Here is a 25,026-nt window from a genome sequence, read left to right on the forward strand (position 1 = left end):
TTTAGTGGTTTATAAAATGTAATTTTATTTAATGTTATTTTGTTACATAGGGCATTAACATTTTCACAAGGCTTTTTTGGGACTACAATCAATGATTAGCAACACACAATAGTGGTCCATCTATCTACGGAACAAATCACTGGACAAACTTGACACCTTCATACATGTGCACAAATCTGCATGGAAAAGTTTCATACTTGGACATGTGACCTTTCCCCCCACCCCCATTCCAGTGTTAAGAAATGACATGCAATTTAGTCTGCCAAAAAGGCACTCCCTGTATTCTGGCAGTAACATGCTGCTTCTAGTACATAATCAAGTGAATACCAGAACTACAAAGGCAGGAGTGTAAGTGAATTTTTATTGGGAAGGGATAGCAGTTGAACAGCAGCAACTGAAGAGTAAGAAGAGTCCCTGTATTTAAACACTCAGTAGCTCCTGCTGTACACACATATAGGAAGCCACTTTGCCATGCTTCCCATTTGGCCCAATGCTCCCAAATCCTACAGAAGGGAATACACAGTAGCATGTGACCAAGTACCCCTGCAGAATAAAAAGGGAATGTGGAGAATTGAACTGTGTTGAAAACTCTTTAGTTGCATTAACTACATTTTCATGTATTTACTGTAATACAAAAACAGTCGCTTGTAGGTACTGGTTCAGATTTCTTTTTAAATACCAGATAACTTTAGTCCGCTACATAAGTGTTTGGAAGTTACTTATGTTTATATGAAATTAAGCCAGTATTAATACTTTTCTACAGCAGTAACCGCACACCAGGAAGGCCAGGACAAACACAAAATCAAGGAATGGAGTTTTCCCAAAGCTGCAGTGTGAAAAGACTATAAATTGATTTCCATACACATGGATGGGTTCTCTTTGCTATAGGAAATCCAAGTGGAGCTATAAGGAATGAGACGTGTAAAAAGGTTTCTTGAGAAGGGGAATGACACTCCATATGCAGTTTAGTTTTCTGCACCTTCTGCAGCATCACATTCTTCTCCTGCGCTGTCTGATGTCCATAACTAGAAAGAAGAATAGCCACATTCAAGTACAGCTCACCCACAAATTATATTCAAAACTAATATATCCCTCCGCCCTCAACAGCCGCCTGAAGCAAAACAAAAAACCTGTTTCAAATGCTAAATTAGAGGGAGAAAGTAATGGTAAAGATGACAGGCTCCTCCAACAAACATTTTAGTACCTTAACCTGCACCTTACGATATTGCTAATTTTACATGTTAAAACAAGCCTAGATATCAGAAATGGTAATACAATCTCAATTTTAGTCATGAGAAATATTCTTAAAAGCAGGCAATATCAGAATTGAGATGTCTAGTTTTACTCCTATAACAGCCCCAATGCACATTTTATATTTTTAAACTTATTTGTTGTTTATTCGTTCAGTCGCTTCCGACTCTTCGTGACCAGCCCACACCGGAGTTTCTGTCGGCTGTCACCACCCCCAGCTCCCCCAAGGTCAAGTCTGTCACCTCCAGAATATCATCCATCCATCTTGCCCTTGGTCGGCCCCTCTTCCTTTTGCCTTCCACTTTCCCTAGCATCAGCCTCTTCTCCAGGGTATCCTGTCTTCTCATTACGTGGCCAAAGTACTTCAGTTTTGCCTTTAATACCATTCCCTCAAGTGAGCAGTCTGGCTTTATTTCCTGGAGTATGGACTAGTTTGATCTTCTTGCAGTCCAAGGCACTCTCAGAATTTTCCTCCAACACCACAGTTCAAAAGCATCTACCTTTCTTTGCTCAGCTTTCCTTATGGTTCAGCTCTCGCAACCATAGGTTACTACAGGGAATACCATTGCTTTAACTATGCAGACCTTTGTTGTCAGTGTGGTGTCTCTGCTCTTAACTATTTTATCAAGATTTGTCATTGCTCTCCTCCCAAGAAGTAAACGTCTTCTGATTTCCTGGCTGCAGTCAGTGTCTGCAGTAATTTTTGCGCCCAGAAATACAAAGTTTGTCACTGCCTCCACATTTTCTCCCTCTATTTGCCAGTTATCAGTCAAGCTGGTTGCCATAATCTTGGTTTTTTTGAGGTTTAACTGCAACCCAGCTTTTGCACTTTCTTCTTTCACCTTTGTCATAAGGCTCCTCAGCTCCTCGCTTTCAGCCATCAAAGTGGTGTCATGTCCATATCTGAGATTGTTAATATTAGAGTATATCTCATGATGATGCCCCCTAAAGTTGGGAACCTAGGGTCAAAGCACAGTTACTCATAGGAAGGTCAATAGGCACAACAACTTACTGTGAGGTTGTCTCTAAGCAACTGCATGATAAGAGTGCTGTCTTTGTAAGAGTCTTCATTCAGTGTATCAAGTTCTGCAATGGCTTCATCAAAAGCCTAGAAGAGAAATTTAAATAATTCTTACTCTTTTTAGGCAACCAATTTTTTAAAAAAGCAAAGAAGCCACCAAGTGAAATGAACTTATGAGCCTCCTTTGTAAGTTTGGGCTGTTTCTTCTTAAGGGAAATTGCTTTAACATAGACTTAATGAGTAGAATCAATTATCAGCACAGACCATTATACAAAGACAATTCAGGAACAAGTTTCAAAACATGAGAGAAATTATACTCAGTCGCAGTGAACATTTCTTGCTACACATTTACCTAGGGAAATTATACAGGGTTAAATGAAACATGTGAACAGACTTTGCTTGTGCAATAGGTCCTGGAGCAGATTTTTGGGGGGGGGGGTGTGGGGGGGGGGGGGAGAATACATTCCACCATTGAATGGCCAGCACTGGATTCAACCCATAGTAATTATATTTTCTCTGCTCTGTACTTAATTTGGGAGTAGAGGTCTGTGATTAGTTTCCCCTGAAGAGCAAGAATACATTAACTTCTGTGGGGGAAATACTGCAATGACATTCAGTCCAATCCTAAACCATGGATACTCAACTTAAGATTTACTATGATCAATGCTGCTTACTCCCAAAATATGCCTAGGATTTCAGCCTTTGAGCAACAGTAGCATCAACTCCCTAAAATAAAGTTGCTTTGCGCATCCAGGTGTTCTTTAATAAATTTCACTTAGCAGGTAATAAATGCCATAAGAAGGGAACAGAAGGAAGGTATGCCAATACCATACTGATAGTGTCCCTTGAACAAGTGAGCAGACTCACTTAAGTTCTTTAACTTTAATATGAAAGAAGGTAAGCAGATATAGTTATGAAATCCTGTTCTCTTACTAAAGCTAGCTTTCACACATCCACACCCAAAATCAACTTACTGTCTTTGCCAATGTGCAGGCCAGCTCTGGGTTGTTGAGGATCTCATAGTAGAACACAGAGAAGTTAAGCGCAAGACCCAAACGAATTGGATGGGTGGGTTGCATCTCTTTCTTGCTGATGTCAAATGCCTCCTGATAAGCTGCCTGTGAATTTTCTATTGTTTCTGTGAAGAAACAGCAAAAAAATGGTAAGGAGAACAAGCTGAGAAAACATCCAGGCCTCAACATTTTTTTAAAAAAAAAATCCCATGTGTGGGGGTGTATTACTACACTGCATTTCCCCATACTGAAAAATAGATTATATGAATAAATTACTCACGTTTTCTGTCATCTCCACTTGCAACTTCTGCAAGGTATCGGAAGTAATCTCCCTTCATCTTTAGGTAGAACACCTTGCTCTCCGGGTTAGTTGCATTAGCTATTAAGTATTTGTCCAGCAGCTCCTAACAAAAGAAAAACCAATATTAGTTTGGTAAAGGCAAAGTAATGTTCTCCAAAATTATTCACATGATAGGTATGAATACACATACATACACACACACATATGCATGATCTCTTACAAAGATCATCTAAGATAATATGCAGTAAGTGGACACAGCATGGTACTTTAGCAAGAGAAAAGACTATTCAATAAAACAGTGACATCATTGGCTGTCTTGCTAGTTCAGTAGTACATATATAACAGAGCCAACAGGAAGAAATTGCTGTGACCAAATTCCTTTTTGAAACTAAATAGTGAAATCAGACTCAAGTATGAAGCAAATTGTATCCAAATTGGTAAGAGGGAATTAAAGACACATGCCTACACCATCCTTTCACTATTTGATACTTCAGATCATGAAGTAGCTTTTAAGCCAGGGAAATAATCGCTCACAAGAAAAAAATGCTCCACAAATATTTGACCCAACTGTCTTGAAGTGAATCATTGGCAATACAATGATTCTAGGTGAACTTTTCACTGTTTCTATTTTGATTAGGCTCTTTTCAAGCTCAATACAGAGCTACATACAGACGTGTTGTATAAAATACTGCAACAGTAGCTTTTCTACTACAAGGCCGGTTTAATACACATGTTACATCCACCATCTCTGCAGTTACACCCCGCCCCAACTCAACTGTGGTTCATCTGGCAATCTTACATCAGATCGCCTCCCGGCTGCAGTTTCTCATTAGCCATGAGTCCCGAAGATACTCAATGGTTACTTATTTTATTTATTTTGCAGTTTTTAGGTAGTCATCTCATTGTATAACTATAATTTTGATTTAAAAATTAACTACTTGCAATTTACATGATCATGGTAAAAGCCTGGCACTGATCTTTATTCAATGGTTTTTAAAATCAGAACATAAATCACATTTAATTTGCAACTGCGATTTTTGCCAAACTGCATTTTGAACAGCCATAGCTGAACTGTTACCCTTGGCTGAAGGCTCTGCCAGTTAGTCTCCTCCCAACACACAATTTAGAAGATTGCAGCTTCCCTATAATACATTCCTGTCTCTCCCCCAAAAGCCTGTTTTCTGTTTAGTACCCAGTTCAACTGCTGTATCTACTGGTAGATCTGCAACCTCTAACTCCTAACTGCTTAACAACAATGTTAGGTCTAAATTAGGTTGTTAGGATTCCTAATCTGTACTAACTCAGGTCTACATTTGTATTTGTGAATACAGGTCATCCTGGTGTGTCTCTATTGGGTTCAGCAGGTAATTGGCTCTTCCCTCTGGAAGCAGTCATTTTGCATCTGGCTCCAGTTGATGGACCTTGGGGTTCTACAGTAAAAAACAAAGTAGATCCCATATGCCTGAAATCTTCCCTCCCGTGTTGTACCAGATTCACAATAATCATCTGTTGCAGCCTGTTCAATTCTGCCTTTGAATAATCACTAGTAGCTTGATGTCCAAAGGACATTTCAATCATATGCTGCAGACTGGATAGTAGGAAAGAATAGCCAGTTGATCATTGGATATTACACGTGCACATCTACAGTGCAAAGTCTCAAATAGCTCTGTTAAAGTTTTGATACACCTCTGCCACTGCACAGCCAACATTTAGCCATTACACATTGTAAAATAGGGGTGGGGAACCTTTTTTGGTCCAGAGGCCAGCCCTCCCCTGGACCAATCTGATGGGCTAGATGATGGCTGGTGAGGCTCTGAACCCCTACAAACGTCACCTAACCAGCCCTCCCATTTTGCCATTCTCTGTGCAGAGAGGCACAGAGCTCCGTGCCTCTCTCTGCATGGACAGAGGGACTTGGCTGGAACTTGAAGGAACTCCTCCTCCTAGTACTGGGTGAGGCATGTGCTGGCTTTACACACTGCTTGTCATCTCAGTAAGAACAGTGCATGAATGGACCTGGTAGCTCTTTACCCTTCCTTCATATTCCCTCTGCCATAGCTCAGTCCTACTCCTAAGATAACAGGGGTTTGTGACAGGTGGGGACCTTGCCTGAGGAGCTGTTGGCTGGAGTTTCCCCATCCCTGGGTTAAGAGAACCAAGCAGCATGGCAAAGTCTGTAGGCACCTGGGCAAGAGAGGCCATAGCTTAGTGCTAGAGTACATCCTATACAAGCAGAAGATCCCAGGTTAAATCCCCAGTATCCCCAAGTAGGGCAAGGAAAGAATCCTGCCCCAAACTCTGGAATGTGACTGTTAGTCAGTGTCAATAGTGCAGGGCTAGATGGACCAATGTTCTGACTCAGTATAAAGCAGTTACATATGTTCCCAAGATACAGGAATTATCTATAGCCTTCTTTTGAAAACTAAAGTGAAGCAATGAACTTAGAATTGTACAGCCAGAAGTCTGCCTAAAAAGGTAGTTCTAAAGATAATTAGTTAAATCTTGAAGGAGTAGATAGATTTTCTCTGAAAGATACACAGACACCAAATATTTGGGCTTTACCTGCAGTGAGGTATCTTCATTCTAAGTGGATTTCCTCCAATATACTATTAAGTGCAATTGTACCAGAGCTGAGGCATGCATCCAGAGACTGAAGAGATTATTATGTTTTGCTCAGTACACAAATATCTTTCCCTCTGTTTGCCTCCCCCAATTCTTCCAACATGAGCCTCCACTGGTTTGCAGTCACTTCCATGAATGGAAGGAGCCGTTTCATTTGCAAAACAGATAGTCTGGATACTCTGCCTTTCTATGGAAGTGTACTGTACTGCAGTGTGTTGAAACCCCGTTGTACTTTTTATGCTAAGAAAATGTATACCATATTTTTAAATGCATTTTTTTTACTATCACTGTCATTCCAATGACTTGATTAAAGAAAAGATGCAGATTTCAAGAAGTTTGCATGCTACAAAGTATAAGTCATTTGTTGAGCAGAAGAGAAACGTGTCTCAGTATAGGCTTATATGATGATTAACCCAGCTGTACCAAAATGGATGGAGCGCCTTTTTTTTTTGCCAGAGGTTAACCTTGTTCTACCACATATGCAAAGCTACAGCCAGATAATGTAATGTATTTGTGCAGGGACTATTTGGGATTTTTTTGTGTGTGTATTATTGTTTTAGTACTGACATGACTTAAAACCTAATAATATGTATGTTCTTAGAGGCCAGGCTAAGAAGCAGGCTTGCTGTTTGCTAAGAACTCTGGCCTCCCCCTGGACAGTCTACCCCAGACATCAATTACTACTCACCTCATGGAGCACAGGCTTTTTCCAACAGAATTTATGAGGATGCAATTTACATTAAAATGTAAACATGACAATAGAGTGGTCTGAACTATCACACTTCCTGGGATAGTAATACACAAGATGGCAGTTCAGAATAATTATTGCAAAAATGTTCCAGAATCTATATTGTCCAGTACCCTGCTTAGCCCATCAGTTTACAAGAAAACCAGCAAGAACTGGCCACCTCCCTACCTGTACTAATAAGACCAGTTTCTCCATGGAATTCTACTGTCACATTACAACCAGCTTCATACCAACAAGAAATGTATTCATGTGAAAGACAGGGAGGAATTTGCCTCACAGACAGCCACATGTGTCAGCTTCAGGTGATGGAGAGTGACATCTACATAATTCTTCCAATACCCCACCTAAACCTCTTATTTCTAAGAAACATCATTGTTGGCATTGACACATGAGTCAGCTGGCACTTGTGTGCTGAAGGTGTGGTGTAATCAAACAGTCATTCAGACGGGCAGAGGACCAAAAGCAGCTAGCCTGGAAAGTGCTTGTTGTTAACCTTGAATGTGGTATTCCTATACCAGGCCTTAAGAGGGCTTAAGTCACAGAGGATCAATTTCACCTGTATTTTCTAATCAATAGCAGGATTTTTCAAGTCTGGGGTATTTTAGATGTTGTTCTCAATATTGCAAGGAGTCCAATTCTAGATTACTTGTGTCTTGAACATAGCAAATGCAAAACATATGCATGTTCTTTGTGGCCTGTGGGCTCTAAAAATAGCCTTAATATATAAATGGAATCCACACACTCTGAATCCTTTCAGGTTTGGCATGGGATACAGATACCAAACCACAGAATTCACATCCATTTTGTTTAGATGGAGCATCTCTCACTTTTTATTTTAAGCTTTACATGATTCAGTGCATTTCTGCATGCAAAGGTCCATTATTTTATAGACTGTCACTTCTTGCAATCAGGGTTGATCTGCTTCTCTGAAGGACTCAATTTTAATGACTGAAATCACAGTTTAAATCATTAGTGAGGAAGCTTCTATTTATTTTAGTAGAAGTACATTATTGTTTAATATGACCTTAATACATATTCAAAGATGTAGGTTTCATCAGAAGGTAGGTACACACTAAGCAATTATTCTGAATTGTTTTCAAATTAATTTTCATCAAAATTTAATCTGGTCATTTTAGTACTAAAGCAGAATGAACTTGTGAAGTCATTCAGGGGATAAACTAGTTCCAACTGTTCAATTAATCATGATATTTTTGTCATGTGCCAGAATCACCACCACCTAACAGACTTTTAAATTGTACTAATAAGATTGCTGAAGAAGAAAACTAACCAGAAGAATAAACAAACAACATTAACAAAACATGCAGATGGATTTTTGAATGGTCAACTATTTCCATTTTTAGATAAATGTAAAGTTCTTTTTTAAAAAATAGGCAATTTCAACCACAGCAGGTACAGAAACAAAATATTCCCAAATGGGGTCTCTTTTATGGCCTGCTGCTTTCATGCTAGGTATTGCCCTTCTACAGGGGATAAGTTTCCATGCAGCAGACGTTTTCAGGAGTCAGGACTGCATGAATATGTTGTGTTCAGTATTGGTTTCACTTTTATTCCCCTCCCCTATCCTTTGCATTTATATCCAGACACCTCTTTGTTCAAATCTACTCCATCTCCCCAAATTCTCTATTCATTAAACTTCTCTATCATTGTACTTAGAGAGAAGCAAGGCCTTGAAAGAGAGAGCATACATTTCTGTATACCACCAGCAGTGAAGAATAGGACTGAGCAGTTATCTCCTATCTCCATTAATTAATGGTAACATATTCATAGAATATAATTAGAAATTGTATAATTAGTATTCATGATAGTAACTTTGACCTGGGCTCTTTTTTTACTAATTGTTTTAAGAAACTTTCAAAATCTAATTTAAATATAAAAAGATTTTTTTTAAAAAAAATCTAAAATTATTTTTTTTAAATATATATATATATATATATATATATATATATATATATATATAAAAACCCTGAATGCAACATACTTCCTAATCAAGTCAGCCCCTCACTTTACCTTCATTAAATCCTCAATATGTACCCAAGTTCGTTTAGTTGTCCTTGCAGTATATGCAAGGTACATTACCATACACCAGGTTAATTGTTTCAGAAAACATGATAAAAATATCCATGGATGAATATGATTTAATAATTAAATTAACCTCAAACAAGTGCTCCAGCAATTGAGGTTTACAGTCAAAGCTCAAATACAGTTACTTGGAAATAGGTCCATTTCAACGGGACTTCCTTCCAAGTGAACATGCTTAAGAACACAACTTATTAACATATCAGGACTGTGCATAATCTTAACTAGAATATCCTGCATTTAGTCAATTCAAATTCTGTGCAAACAGAAACTAAATCCTGCATAATTCAGATTTGTCTACTTATTCTGGTTTTTCTAGTTAAGGGAGGAGCAAGGATACCAGATAGTGTGATTGGGATGAAACTTCATTCAGCTCCTTCTCTAGATTCTGAGATGATAGCAAACATATGCCACACATTTTCAAACATCTTTTCACAGCTGTAGGACTAGAAACTTTACGAAGAATTGCAGGTTCTCAAGAAGACAAGTTCTGCATCCATTACCACATTCTAGATATATAGCTCTACCATATATTTCTTTAGTATGTTTCTGTTGTACTTCAAGTCTGAAATATTTTATTCTAAAACCTAATTAATCCCCACACAACTGTACCACCCCTGACAGCATCTGGTCTGGGGCAGGGGGGGGTGCAATTCAGCCCCCAGGCTAAATATGGTTACCCATCCCTAATCTAGAAGGACTACATTAAATATAGGTATTAAAGTGCGTTTTCATATTCAGTCCCATTGTCAATCCAAATTAACATGTAACACCACTAGATAGCAACCTCATAGTCAGACTATTACCAGGGGGTCATCTTTGCCTTGTGCAAATAGCAGCATCTACAGTGAGGCAAATGGCAGCATCTATGAGGCAAATAAACACAAGTGCTTGCATCCCCTACCATAGAGCATCTGGCCCTTGCAACCCAAATTAGGGTGGAGAGACATTGTAAGTACGTCTAACATGCTGCTTTCACTGAAGCTTCTTGTTCTAGCCCCAACAGTACCCAATAAGCAATCAAGCAATTTCAGCCTACCATTTTATTATAGAGTTTTCTCTTCCTGGATGAAACTGATTCCTTTGACCCCTGGATAGGTATAAAAAATATCACCCTCATCCCAAATTTAAAAAGTGCCCCCTACCAATTCGTCAAATTTAGGACACCACTCTTACTAGGACACTGATACAGTATTAACAGTAGACAAAAGGCTATCCATCCTATCAGCAGCCAGGGTTCAAGAAGGCCACATGCTGCATTCTGCTTGTGCAACAGAGCTTACCTGCCCCAACTTTTCAAGCTGCTCTTGAAGGTCAGGTGCACAAACTAGTTATGCAATAGAATGAGCATCTTCTTTTCCCTTCCCCATCCATACAGAATGGTTCTCCAACATGGGGATTTTTGGATAATAGGGGAGAACCAATTTTTTTAAGGGGTTTTCCCGACACTTTTTGGAAATGAGAAAAAGGGGTTTTCTCAGTTTCTCCCCATAAGCCTTCACATCTCTATTCAAGGTGTCATATTTTAAGTATTTTAAAGCAAGATATAGTGACTCAACTGTGCCATCGTCTATATTTGATTCAGAATCCATGGTTTTCTTGGTCATTATGATAGTTAATTAGCCCTTCAACTATAAATCTTTTTACATGTAAGCGGTATCCATATTTTGCCCTGTTTATTTCAACAAACAATTGAGAAGATGAGCAAATCTATTGAACTGATATGATTAACTACATGTGAAACTTTTAAGGCAGTGAGTTTTAAACCCCACTGATTTCAAGTTTAAACACATGCTCAATTCTCCCACTGTGCGCTTAAAAGTGATTGACTCTGGTTGGATTGCATCCCTTAGTACTTTATTTTTATAAAATCCAGTGAGGAAGCAGTGGTCTCCCCTCCTTTTCCTCTCCACCCTTTATAGGAGATCACTACTCTTCCTTATCTGCCTAAATTCCACTGTGTGTGTACATGACTCACTGCTATAACCTGCAGGTACTAGTCATGATCCAGGGGCATGTTCAGTATACTGGAGGGAATAGGCCCCAAACTGGGGTACACTGGAGGGAATAGGAAAAAGATAGGCCCAAAACTCTGTTTTATAAGAAATTTGGTGTGAAACGCTTACAGCACCAGATTTCCCAGGTAGGATGCACTCGTACTAACTTGCCCAGATATTCATGTCCTAATAACTGACAGACTGGATTACTGTGATGCACTTTACATGCGGTTGTGTTTGAAATCAGTTGAAACGCTGCAACACGCCTGCTAAAAGCACCTGGGCAAAGAGATATCTCGCCTGGACTGAGAACTCCCCTGGCTCCCCAGAAAATTTTCCAAGCTCAATTCAAAGGGCTCATCTTAACTTTAAAGACCTACATGGCTTACGACCCAGATATTTGTTTGATCAATTTAGCTGCTTTTTCTGGATGCCCCCTGCCATCTGAATTGCAATGAGTGGCAACTGGAGAGACCTTTTAAGGTAGGTGGAAGCTCCTTTGGAATGCCCCCTGCCCCTCCCCCCCAACCCAGAGATCCACCTGGAGTCCTTGCTGCAATTGTTTAGACATTAGGAAAAAGCATTCATTTTTCAAGGCTTTTAGGAATGGTTAATATTAGCATTTTTAACTTAGGAGCAACTAGATTTCACTGTCTATTTAAATGGACTGTTGCTTTTTTAAGTTCGTTGTGCTAGCTTGCTTTATTTCATTAATTTTAAATTGTACTATTACTGACTACTTTGTTAGCCACCCTGGGAACATACATTTATGTAATCATGCCCAGTAAAGTTTGTGATTAGGAATATGAGTGTGTAATGACCAGTGAGGGAAGAAGCAGCAGCCAGGCACCTCTCCACCGTGCCTGGGTCCAGCTCCAGCTGAGAGCCCCCTCCCTCCTGCCACCAACTGTCTCTGCAGAGGCCACCAGTGAGGGAGGAAGCAGCAGCCAGGCACCTCTCCACCGTGCCTGGGTCCAGCTCCAGCTGAGAGCCCCCTCCCTCCTGCTACCAACTGTAACTGCTGAACTTTCCAACTAAGATTGTAGTGCCTGAATTTGCTTTCCTTTTCCCCCTCCTCCTCCTCCCTCCCTCCCAATCCCCTTTCCTTTTGTGTCATGTCTTTTAGATTGTAAGCCTGTGGGCAGGGACTGTCAAGAAATACTTTTGTAAGCCGCCATGAGAGCCTTTTTTGGCTGAATGGCGGCATAAAAATCCTTAAATAAATAAATAAATAAAATAATGTGCTTTAAAACAGCATTTAATAGGCATGTGTTTACCAGATAAGTTTAAGTGGGCTTGTTTTACACTGGGGAAATATCACTTTACTTATTCTATGCTGAGTGAACAACCAACCTGGTATGCTTTCTATGTACCTCTGGGCAAATCAAGTCTAACAGCAAGTCTATACTCCTGGCAAATTAAGGACTGTGACTGGATTTGGCGACGAGCCATATCAGCCAAGTTGCACATCCAAGCGCTGCTTGGCAGTTATGTCATGCGAAGCCAGTGAATGTGTGTTATGCGAGGGTTAAACAACCATCACATAACCCTAGAACAGACCATGGGTTATGAAAGGGTTGTTTAAACTTCACATAGCCCATGCCTGCCAGGCTCACATGACACAACAACCCCTCAGTGCAGGTCACATATGGCAGTGGTGGCTGAACACTCCCATGCCTCACCCAGGTGCAGCTGCCACATACACCTAAACAGGCCTAGGAGTTTGGTCAACTGTTACCTGCTACTAGATAATATTGGAACACAATCTGTTCCATTATAGGCAGATTGCTATACTTCAGTTCCAAGTTATCTTGCCAATTGTCTGCTTTTTCCTTTCTTTTTTACATTTACCAAGTATCAGCCCATCAGAAGAATTAAAATATATCTGCTATACATTCAATTATGCAGATCTCCAACAGTACATGGGTATTGAGTACACTGCTCCAAATACAGTTTTTAGAGTAGAAGAAAGCAACGTAAACATGTTTAGAATACAGCTAGTCTTGAAGCAATAACATTTAAAACACTTCCTGCACTGGTGGGAAATTACCTAATGATTAAAATGCCTACATTACTGTTAAAACAAGACCACATTGGCAAAGTATTCAATAAATAGCAACAACTCAGTGCTAAGCATTTTATAGGTTAGGAGAGTACACCGTTTTTAAGGAAACATTAATATAGAAATGTCTGTATTCCTGGAGGAATAATCCAATGTCAAGAAACAGGTTTTTGAAAGGTTAGAAAAATCCACTACTGTCACCACTTCTACCCCACCCCAGATAGCCATCACTTAAATCAGAAACATCAGAATAAAAATCAAAAAGCATTTCTATATATATATGTGAAACTGCTAATATGCAATAAAGGTGACTAAGGACATTGGCTTAGTTCCAGGGAGCTACTGTAGGCACACCCAAGGGTTTGAGCATGCCTAGTGGGATTTTTGACTCAGAATAGCAGACCCTAATACCATAGCAAACTGCTTTTGAAACTCCCATAAGTTCCAAAAATCACTTTTTTATGTGGCATGAGTTGCTGCTATTTTAGAAACAAAAATCAAAGCCCTCTTTGGTGCAATCAGTGCAAAACTGAATTTGCATTTGGAATTGCTATATGCCTGACAGGATCACATAAGCATGTTCTTGGTTATATGTAGAACAAAGCACCAGAGGAGAATTGCCTATCACAATTCCAATTAAAGTTTAGTTAGCATAATAGAAAATGGAGCAAAGCTTCAATGGAACAAAAATACACAACCATGCAGATATGGAACATCAAAAACATGTTTAGTCAAAGTACTACTACTTCAATTATCAGCACCACACTCTATTTAGCTATCATAAAAACAGGTTAAAACCTATCTTCTATTCAAATAAATTGCTTAGAAATAGTAAGTACTTGAGCCTTGTCATGCCAACATTACCATGAGTTGTTAATATATTTTTAAAAGAGACAGCATATTGTTAGCTGCTAAGCATTGCCTACTACTCTGGACAGATTTAGCCAGTAGGCAGTTTCTTCAATCTCACCTCCTCCTCCTCCTCCTATTACTCCTGGCAGTTCATCATCACTTCCAGTAGGTGATGTTAAGCTGATGCCAAAACACACAGTAGTAACAGACAAGAGCAAAGCTAGAGATAAAAGTTTATCCCATAGATGAAGGTTTATACCAAATAGGCTCCATGAACTTTCTCCTACTCAGTGGATTTAGAATAAAGCACAGAGACTAGCACCTTCTATATATTAAGAAGCAAAGCAACAGTTATGGCCACAGATGAGTTTATATGAAGGCTTTTCAAATTGTCAGTTTATTGAAGGCAGTTTCTTTATACAAGGCATTACATTATACAATTATTTTTAATGAAGAGTATGTACTCAATTTTGTCAATAGATATATTAGTAAAGGAATACCTTTTAATTAAACCCAGATTGTTACAGTTTCTTCAGTAACCTTGTCAGTCTTAAACAGTTCCCTAGTAACTACTGGAAGCCCACTTTTGTATCAATTTACACTTTATTCATCAATTTGTTTCAGACCAGTATTAGTATTTACACCAATATTTCACAAAAGCAATTTATCCCTCCTTTAGGCCTTAGCCTTTAACCCAGTGATAGCTTATCCATATATAATAAGTTGAAGCCTAGCCAACTCACCAGAACGGTAGTGCAGATGGACTTAAGCTCAGACTCCACTTTCTCTCGGTAGTCCTTGACAAGTTGCATCTTCTTGTCATTGCCATCGGTTTTCTGCTCAATGCTAGAGATCACCCGCCAAGCAGAGCGTCGCCCCCCTACAACATTCTTGTATGCCACGGAGAGAAGGTTGCGTTCTTCATTGGATAATTCAGCACCTTGCTCTGTCACTGCCTTCATGCAGGTAGCCATATCATCATAGCGCTCTGCTTGCTCAGCCAGCTTGGCTTTCTGGATCATTTCGGTCTTTTCCATGTTGGCCAGCAGTGGTATAAGCAGCAAGGCAACTGATTTAGTAAAAAGAGTAGGGTCTTTCACACAGTAAAAAGAAGGCACCTCAAAAATCTGCAACAACAAAGAGACATTCTGAAACCTGCACTCATTCTAAGAAATCAATTGCTATGAGCAGTGAGCAGTAGGAGGAGCTACTATGAATATAGGAAGTTAGACTAAGGAGGGAGACAGTGACTTAATGAAGGGTATTGAGAAACCAGTCACTGAAGGCCTAAATTCAAACAGCCAGCCAGGAGGCTGACAAAAGAAAAAAAATGCTTTCATCTAAAACAAAAAATTAATACTGCCAGTCTAGACACAAGAACATCACAGGCACTGATCTCCAAAACAGGTGGATTGGGATTCCCAAGCAGGTCATGAAAGCCTTGTGGATGGGACTCCAGGCCTCAAGAAATGGTGGCCCGAAATAGTGCAGTACACAGGTCCCAGGTAAGCAACTTCTTGGTTGGATAGCAGAGATGGCTCAAGAAAGACCGAGAGAGAGAAAACCCCTTTGAGGAATCCCCTTATTTCTTTAAGCCGAACATATTTGCAAAAAAAAAAAAAAAAAAACCAAACTCGGCTTGTAAGAAAGCGTGATCACAGAAAAATGAAAAAGGTACGATAAATGACCCCGTGCCTGGCAGATGTGCGGGAGGGGTTCGGGGAGAGGGCGAAGACATGCGGGGCTGGGGCTGGGGGAGGCCGGAGAAGAAGAGCGCCTGCGAGCAATGAGGGCGAGGGCAGGGGCAAGTGCCCGCGCAGACTGGCAAGGACGGGTAACTCTCTCTCTCTCTCGGAGCGCAGAGGAAGTCAAGAGCGCAGCGGTCCTTACTTGGCACAGGAGCAGCAGGACGGTGCGCAAAACGTGCCGGATCTTTGTCCGCAGAAAGGGAAAGAAGCCGAGATCAGAGAAGGCGGCCGCTTTCCCGGGGAGCGGCAGGAAAAGGTGGTAAAAACGGGGGTGGAGAGCGAGGCAGAGAGGCGAGGCAGGGCAGGGAGAGGGATCAGATGCCCCCTTTCCCCCCTTGGCGCCTCCCACAGAGCCACGGGAAAGCCGCGGCGACTCCACGCCCAGGACCTAGCTGCCTTTGTCCCCGGAGGAGGGACCAAGACAGAGGCAGACGCGGCGAGTACGAACGGAAACTATCACCCTCCCCGCTGCTCTGGCTTTCCTTTCCCGCCGTCCTTCAGGAAACGCGGCGGCGAGAAAGAGAGAGAGAGGCCGGTACGAAATGGCGGCGGCGGCAGCGTCTCCCTCCCTCCCTCCCTCCGTCCTTCCTTCCCCTCCCCGGCGGGGGACTCCCAGCTCCGCGCCGCCTCCACAAAATGGACGACGCGGCAGAGATTAGCCAGGAAAGGCACCCGAGGCGGGGACGCGCCCTCTCCTCTCCTCTCCCTTCGCTTCGCCGAGGCCACCTTCGCTCTCACCTGGATCCGCTGAGGCGCTAGGCCGGGCCGGCGGGCGCCTGCTGGGTCGACTGCGCTCGCTCCGCTCCCGGGCTGGACCAAGAAGGTGGGGAGGAGGAGGAGGCGGAGGGGGGAGAAAGAGAAAAAGCCGCTCCCGTCTCAAGCGAGAGAAGCAGCGTTGCTAAAGGGCGTTGGCACAAAGCAAGCCTCTTTGCAGCTAGGCCCGCGCTCACGCGGCTTAGCCTATCGGCGAGCGCGATCTGAGCCCCGGCTCCGCCTTCAGGTGTCCTGTAGCCAATCCCGCCTCTGCGCGCCGCCGCGGAGGTGGGTCGAGTCCGGGCACAAGCTCGGTTGGCCCGTGGGCTGCTGCAGCTGGGGCCACGGGGTTTCCTCCAATTAGATCCAGGGTGAGATGACGTCACTGTAGCCATGGTGATGCTGCTACAACCCCCCCCCTCCCCGCCTTCCTCTTTCCTCGCCCATCTCTTTCTCTCTCACACACACATAGACACAGCCCTGGAAGTCTGGGCTGGGCGAGGCACGAGACAGTGCGGAAGCGAGGCCAGGGGGAGTCTCGTGCTGCTGCGGTGGCTGCAGGGCGGGTGTGAGGGGAGGAAGAGCGTCAGGAAAGGGGGGAGCGGGCTGTGGGTTTCGGGTTTCAGCGGCTACCACAGGAAAGAAGGTCAAAGTCTTAGTGGGAGGAATGCGAGCCTGAGATAAGGCTTGCAGAGGCTCTTGGAGTACTGCAGAGAAAAACGGGCGAGTCGTGCAGAGACTGCCCGCCTCCTAAGCAGGGCAGCGTGTGACTTCCAGGTTTTGGACACAGCAGGGCTTACACGATGTCACTGTTCCACAGGGCGGACGATTATGAATAAAGGATGGCCGTAGCGCATTTTATTATTATTATTATTTTTGGAATTGAGTTTGCTTCTGCACTAGCGCGGTCAGTCATGCATTGCTTCCACATTCAGCTGGAAGCAGAATTAAAACAGAGGCTCCAAGCCACACTTAGAAACATAGGAAGCTGAGTTAGACCTTTGGTCCATCTAGCCCAGTATTGTACACACTGACTGGCAGCAACTCGCCATGGTTTCAGGATCCTTACCCAGCCCTGCTGGAGATTGAACCTGAGGCATTCCTCATGCAAAGCATGTGCTCTATCACTTAAACTATGGCCTTCCTATACTGCTACATTATCTGGCAATGCATTTTCTCATGGGCAAGATCCTTGTAAAAAATAATTTTATTTTACTTATTAGTAGCTCCCTTGCAATGTTAGTGTTATCAGGTTCAGCCAGTTTTATTGCTTCCAATTTGAACATGGCTTCAGGGGGTTACTGTTGAATAACCAGTTAATTCACTCTTCAGTATCAGTTCCTGTTTGGGGTTAAGGGGTTCATTGCACATTTCCTTTCATTTTTTATTCTTTTCATTTTTATTTGCAGTATGTAACTTCTAACTCCAACATGCCTTTTAAGTGGGAATATAACTCCACCCAAGGTAGGTATTTCCCAAGCTAGCCAGCCCACTGAGGCCCTCACCATATCTGACATATCTCAACTGAGCTTGCAACTGTTCACTATTACCCAGCTGATAACAGATTTCAAACATTCATTCAGGACCACCACCATCATAACTGGACCAGATAAAAACAAGCCAGATCTGGGTGTCACCAGCATAGATGGCTGACATAGAGAATGTAGATCAGTGGTAGAGTCCCTGCTTTGCATGCAGTACATCCGAGGTTTGATCCCTCACATCTCCAGGTAGGAGAGGAAAAACTGCCTGAAATCTGCTGCCAATCAATGTAGACAATACTGAGCTAGATAGACCAAGGATCAAACTCAATATAAGGCAGAGTCCTATGTTCCTATTGCACCCCATCACTCTGGATGACTTCAAGCAGTTCCATATAGATGGTGGGTATGCAGGTCTGAGCTGAATGGCTGAGAGAATGAGAAGGAGGGAAGTGAAGTGTGTGTGCGCTATATAAACTGGGAGCTGTGCCTGTGGGAGGCAGACAGGATAAACAGAGGGTTTAGACCAAGATAGGATGGGAGAGGGACAAGATGAGATTAGGGTTAGGTCAGAGATAGGATTTTGGGTTTGAGGACAGAGAGGGAGGTCTGTGGTGATTGTGCAAGGATTGGTTGAGAGAGTAATCTTGGAAGAGAATATATTGATTGGACCATAGAGTCACTTGTTTATTATTTAAAACTAATTTACTGTAATTACTAAAGCATTCTTTGATTATAAAATCCTACACCTTCTGCTCTTGGTTGTGCAAGAGAGATGTAATAATGGACCCCAGAACTATTGTTGTTTAAATGGATACTGTTGTTTTAAACTGTTGTTTTTATATTTTTGATGGTTTTAAAATTTTGTATACTTTTTAATGTTCACTGTTTTTAACTTTTGTAAACCGCCCAGAGAGCTTTAGCTATGTGGCGGTATATAAATTTAATAAATAAATAAACACATAGTTATAGAATAAAGTCTGTGTGTCTTCATAGCTTGAGGACAGAGTAAAGGGTTGGACCTGAGCCTTAAAGGTCCTAGTGACAGCAAAACCAAGTGTGCTTGGGAGAAGGTGGTTCCTGCTTGGAGTGAGAAAGGCCTTAGCGGAGAGGAATTCTCACTGGAAAAGCAGTGAGAATGCCACAGAGGTCAATGAAAATAAACAGGGACATACTCTGTCTTCTGCCTAACAAGACAGGTACTAGGGTCCCAGCACTCTGGCAGGACCCACTGCTGACACCTACTCAGGGTCCCACTTTAAATGTGGTGCTCCAACAGATGATGCTCCATAAGAGGCATTGTGGTAAATTACAGTGGCAATTTCCCAGTGCTGATCAAAGTGTTGCTGACACTACTACTGCCGCTCGCACCAATATAGGAGGGGCCTCAGCAGAGGGAACTTCGTTGAAGTCCCCTTTGAACCTTCAACTGGCCTTGCTCATCTCCCAGGCTCAACAAAAGTATGTGACCTGAAACCAGGCTGAGAATCAGGAGAAGGCTATGAGCAAGAGTATACCTATGTAGACCCATTGCTGGGAAACACAATTGGGAGAGTGCTGTTGCATTTATGTCCTGCTTGTGGATTGGCCACAGGCAAGGGTCTGCGAGCAGAATGCTGGCCTAGATGAACCCTTCGTCTGATCCAGCAATAGCATTTTATGTTCTTACTTTTTAAAATGATGTTATATTTACATTTCTGGGAAGGATAGTACAAAGCATTTTCTGCCTCGATATTCCTGAGAAAACTGCTTCTTCAAATGATGAGGTTCTAGATAGAAAATATAACAGAAGCTGCTTCCTGAAGGAGAAGAGAGAAATTAGTTGTCCCCAAAACATACAGTGATTGGACGATCACAGAGTGAAAAGAAGCCAGTGTTGCTTCTTTTCCCACCCTGTGCATGCTGTCTTTTTTCTTTTCTTTACTCCCCACCCTACCCTTACGGGGTGGTGGTGGTGGTGGTAGAATTTCATGGGAAAACAGGTGAGGAGGGGGAAGTTTAACACCCCCTTCCAGAGTGTTATGGCCCCAATCCATATTGTATGCTTACATGGAGATAATAAAACTAGTATGTTCCATGTGCGTTAGACAGAACTTTTAGTTTGGCCCACGCTCTAAAGTTACATGTAATGCTATTAATTATGCAGCCATTGATTAACAACCACTCATTTTTCCAATGACTTAAATTTGGACATGGCTTCCGTTACACACTTTCCAAATGAAATTACATATATTTCCAAATGCTGGCTCAGAGAGCTGCACAGTACAGTTTGGTATAACTAGTCATAACTGATACTAAGCAGTTCTCAGAATTCCCCCTGGCTTCCATGGAGTTCACTCCCTAGTAAGTATGTTAGAGCTGCCAGGACCAGTGTTGTGAGGGAAACACAATCACAACCCCCATGTTTTACTCATAATACTAATGGTGGGGCTGCAGCAGTCCTCACAGACAAGATTTGGCAGCCAGAAGCAGCTGCCTAACATTTACACAATTAACACAACTTTTCTCCTAATCCCCCCACCCAATTGCTTTTCAAGGGGTTTTCCTCTCTGGAGAGGTCATTTGCAGTGTGAAATGGACACAGGAGAAGTTCCATTATAACCATGATAAGGCAAATAAATAAGAGTGGCCACTTGGAACATATTGGAGATGACACACATTTTGTAAAAGTTGAGCCCAACCTTTGACTTTGATACTCAGAGTTTTGTGTATGTTTATCTCATGTTAACATGTGAGCTATCTTTATAATCTATTCTACTTTATCAGATTAGTGGAACTGGAAGGGAAGCTGTGGTTTATTGGACTGTCCCCTCTACTAAGGAAGGACTCAGTAGGTTTATTAATCCTTTCTTCTTTGATATCATGAGCTCTTCTTCCCTGTTCCACAGAATTGCTTTAACTTACACTTAAAGAGGACAAAACAGTAATGGTAGGACGTAACTGCTGTGCAAAATGTTCAATTAATAGATTTTATTCATCCCCCAAAAATTCCATCTGTCAGAGGCTCCCATCCTAACTATAACTATTTCCAAATAAATCTTACTTAACACAATGAAATCTGTTTCCAAGTAGCCATGGTTACCATAAAGCTATTTGCACATTATGACTAAGTACATAATGTAAGTTCATAGAATTTTTAAAAATGTCACAAGTTACTTTGGGTGGATGCAGGCTGAGTTCTTTTAAGTGCCAGGACAATTTTGATTTCCCTCTTTTGAAGATGTCAGAGATGCTCAGCGATGACTTGTTCATGCAGTCATATACCAAATTATGTTTTAATAAAGTAGATTACTCAGAACGATGAACCTGAACCAATACTGCATGGTTCTATTAGTTCTCCCAAGATCCATTAACTACACTCCTTGCTCACAATCTCATTGATTATTAATTTGCAGGTTAGAGTTTGCTTGCATTCATTTCTGAACTTCACTTGTGACTACCTAAGAGAATGACCATGCTATAATTATTATTTTATATCTGATCCGTTATCCTGAAATCAATTTTCAGTATCTGAACTTCCATTACAAGAGTATTGAAATAGTTGCTGCAAGTTTGATGTGATGTCAGAGAGCTGCCTCAATTCTAGCTTAGTGCAGTGATTTAACTGGCTAGCTGGGATTGCCTCATTAATCTCAGCAGATGTACAGTTGTGTGGATTGATGATCTATGATACGCCCTTATAACAGTAGTGGGAAAGCTTTTTCAGCCCAAGAGCCACATTGGCTCTGGGGAAGCATATTGGGGGCTGCATTCCAGCAGTGGGTGGGGACAGAGGCCAAAATGGGCAGGACCAGCCCTATCCCTACTCATTACATTCCCACACACAGCTCTTGGCAGCTACCAACTGAGCCAGGAGAGACAAGGGGCAAGCAGAGATTTAGGGAACTACTGCTTGAAGGTGCTCCTGGCACCTTTAGGAAGAGGCTTGGACAGAAGACTTTTTTTTGCCCTTGATGGAATTTGGCTTTGGTGGGAGTAGGATTGTTCACTTGATAAGGAAAAGCTGCTGATTTGTTGTCTTGTGATGTCTTGCATACTGTCAGCAAAACCACACATTATGTTTTTTTCTATGTGTGTTTTTAAATGGCAGCCTTTGGGGATTTCCAATCTGCCTTAGGACCACCCACACCACAGTCATGATCAAGATCTGGGCCCCCACATGCAGCTACTATTTTAAAACACACAGAAATGCAGAGATTAATTTATGGAATGTGTCTTAGGGCGTCATCAGACAAGCATTTTATTGCACGCTCGTTGCTGGGCACCCACGGATTTTCGCGGGTCCCTCTCACTTTGTCGTCTGCATCCCACGCATCTCCCACATCTTCTAGCCTTCTTCATGTGATAAAAAAAACACCCCAGTAAGTCCAACTTAAAATAAAGACAGAAGTTGCTGCTATCTCCTGCTGTGTGCAGGAGAAGCAGTATGATCAAAATGGGCCATGTGCATGTTGTTTACTTCCTTTTTCAAAAGAGGAAATAATGAGGGACAAACGCACAGGCAGAAAAGCAATGGTAAGGAAACGCAATTCCCCTCCCCCCAATGTGGTGACATTCTTATTGAAACAAGTTGTGTATGTTCATGCAAAGAGGACTTACTGTTCTAAAGCAGTAGTTGTTGGGACTCCAGACAAATATAGGTGCTTATGCATGCCTCCAGCTGGAGAATAGATATAGGAGCAGAGGTTAGAAAATGGATTGGATGTCTGAGTGCCTTTTTTTTTTTTTTTTGGCACCAGTTTATTTTTGCTCTTAGGGAAATGGACTTGTGATGCTGCAGTTGCTGCCACATATTGATCACTCCTGGTGCTGTGGGCTGATGTAATGAGTTCCATATTGATGACTGATTAGCATCAAAATAAATGGGAATCTCACGCCCAAAGCTGAAGCATTTTCTTCCTTCCCTATTATTATTCCAGGGTAGCTGTCCTCTCCACCTTTTCCACAATGCAATGATCACTTTGATGATCAGCTCTGTAGGGATGGTGATAAACTTCTCACAATAGAAAAACGAGATTATTTCTATTTAAAAGTACATCAGATTGTCCCCACTGACCTTTGTGAGGCATACTGTGCACATCCAGAACTGAAAGGAGGCAAATAACATCATGCTTTAAAACAGCCTTCCCTGACCTGGTGTCTTCCCATTGTGACTATAACTCCCATTATCCCCTGTCAACATGTGTTGAAGTTGTAATCCAAGACATCTGGAGGGCACCAAGCTGGGAAAGGTTGCTCAAAACTATGGGATTGGCCCAGGGGAAAACACTATATTGTTCATGTTGTTAATTCCTCCACCAAGACTGATGTCAGTAAAATTATTTTTCTTTTTTTCCTCAGGTACTTCATAGAACCATTGAAATGGTTGCAGCTGTGGCTATTTGTTTTTTTGGGTATATACAACCTTATTGGTTTTAGCTGATTGAGTTTTTATGAATTGTACCTCACTTTGGATGTTTTAATATATTTAATAAATAAAATAATAAATAACCACAATAATCTAGGTGGACAGTCCTGTGTTGAATGGCCTGTTTTTCATTCTTGTCCTAAAGAGTTTCTTATGTTCAGTAGTGTTCATGGGGTGTTTGTGCAATTAACTGTCTCCTTAACAGGAGAACTTTGTTTCTTTTATTACAACTTTATTTATTTATTTATTTATTTATTTTATTTATTACATTTCTATACCGCCCAATAGCCGGAGCTCTCTGGGCGGTTCACAAAAATTAAAAACATTCAAAGTATAAAACAACAGTATAAAACCATAATATAAAATACAATATAAAAGCTCAACCAGATAAAAGCAGCAGCAATGCAAAATTACAAATTTAAAACACCATGTTAAAATGTATTTATAGATTGTTAAAATGTTGGGAGAATAAAAAGGTCTTCACCTGGCGTCTAAAAGCATATAATGTAGGTGCCAAGCGAACCTCCTTAGGGAGCTGATTCCACAGCCGGGGTGCCACAGCAGAGAAGGCCCTCCTCCTGGTAGCCACCTGCCTCACTTCCTTTCCATGTATCTTGTCTGAATCCATCTGGATAGTTAATTATTGGGTAATAAGTATTCAAATGGATGGTTGTACTGTTCAAAGCTGTTACCTTATGGATTGTAAGTTGATGAACGTAGAGCCAAAGTTCAGAAATGATTGAAACTGTATTAGATGAATTAAATGCTATGGAGCAATAACTATATATCTTTTTCTGACTCCCTTGCTGCCATTGTAATGAAGATGTTACAAATACCAACAAGCTTTAGATACAACCTCAACATTGTAATCCAGCAGTGCTATAACTTCTGTTCATACATAAGAGGCTTTAGAAACTCAGCACTTTCTACCATGAGACAAGAATTGATCAGTTGAGGCCCAGCATTGGGCAAAAGGCGGGATAATAATAATAATAATAATAATAATAATAATAATAATAATAATAATAATAATAATACCACCATACTTTGTAGACCCAATGCCTGAGATAGTGAGATAAGGTGGTGGGATAACCTGACAAGAAACTGTTTTCTTGTTGTTTTTATGCTTTTTATGTTTTTAAACTTTTTATATTTGTTTTTAATGTTTACTGTTTTTAATTTTTGTAAACCGCCCAGAGAGCTTCGGCTATGGGGCAGTATATAAATGCAATAAATAAATATAAATAAATAAATTCTTACTCTCTGATTGCTTGCAACACTGCTAAAGTTAAAGAGTACAGTGGAGATCTATATTTTAGGGCACAGTCCTCTGGATATCTAGCTGAAAGGACTGAGGGCTCAGATCTCAGAGCCCTCTGTCCATCCTAAGCCCTGCTAGGCTGTTGTCAGCAGGGCAGAAGGAACAAGAGACCATTTTTGCCTCTCTACCCTCCTTTGTAGTCTTTTATGTTAGATGGGCCTCTGAGTTCATCTAATGTGTTAGTTGGTAACTGAGAGGCCTTTGGATCCAGTGGATCCATGGCCTCTCCCCTCCCTGCCCGCTGCTACCCCAACACACCCATTTCCTTCTCTTCTGAGCTCTGCATCCCAATGGCTAGTGGTGGGGGAGATCTCTGAGGATGTAGCTCTGTCCATGGGCTTGGAGGAGGTAA

General features: G+C 41.5%; 1 protein-coding gene across 1 annotated transcript; it reads right to left on the reverse strand.

Annotated features, from left to right (window-relative positions):
- On the reverse strand, positions 1-16,582 carry YWHAQ (tyrosine 3-monooxygenase/tryptophan 5-monooxygenase activation protein theta). The gene is made up of 6 exons (XM_063125150.1): positions 16,451-16,582; positions 14,708-15,091; positions 3,566-3,689; positions 3,247-3,410; positions 2,264-2,359; positions 1-1,025 (listed from the first exon to the last, which is right to left on the reverse strand). Exons 2-6 carry the CDS (start codon positions 14,999-15,001, stop codon positions 966-968), a joined length of 738 nt encoding a protein of 245 aa, XP_062981220.1. The 5' UTR covers positions 15,002-15,091; positions 16,451-16,582; the 3' UTR covers positions 1-965.
- Between the last annotated feature and the right edge of the window lie 8,444 nt (positions 16,583-25,026).

Source organism: Elgaria multicarinata, chromosome 4 (genome assembly GCF_023053635.1).
Source record: "Elgaria multicarinata webbii isolate HBS135686 ecotype San Diego chromosome 4, rElgMul1.1.pri, whole genome shotgun sequence".
Taxonomy (NCBI): Eukaryota; Metazoa; Chordata; class Lepidosauria; order Squamata; family Anguidae; genus Elgaria; species Elgaria multicarinata.

Coding starts and splice junctions, on each gene's coding strand:
- YWHAQ (XM_063125150.1), bottom strand. CDS start 15,001: ATGGAAAAGACCGAAATGATCCAGAAAGCCAAGCTGGCTGAGCAAGCA. Junction 3,690..14,707: donor CCATCTGCACTACCGTTCTG/GTGAGTTGGCTA, acceptor TTCTTTTGTTAG/GAGCTGCTGGACAAATACTT. Junction 3,411..3,565: donor AAGTGGAGATGACAGAAAAC/GTGAGTAATTTA, acceptor GTTTCTTCACAG/AAACAATAGAAAATTCACAG.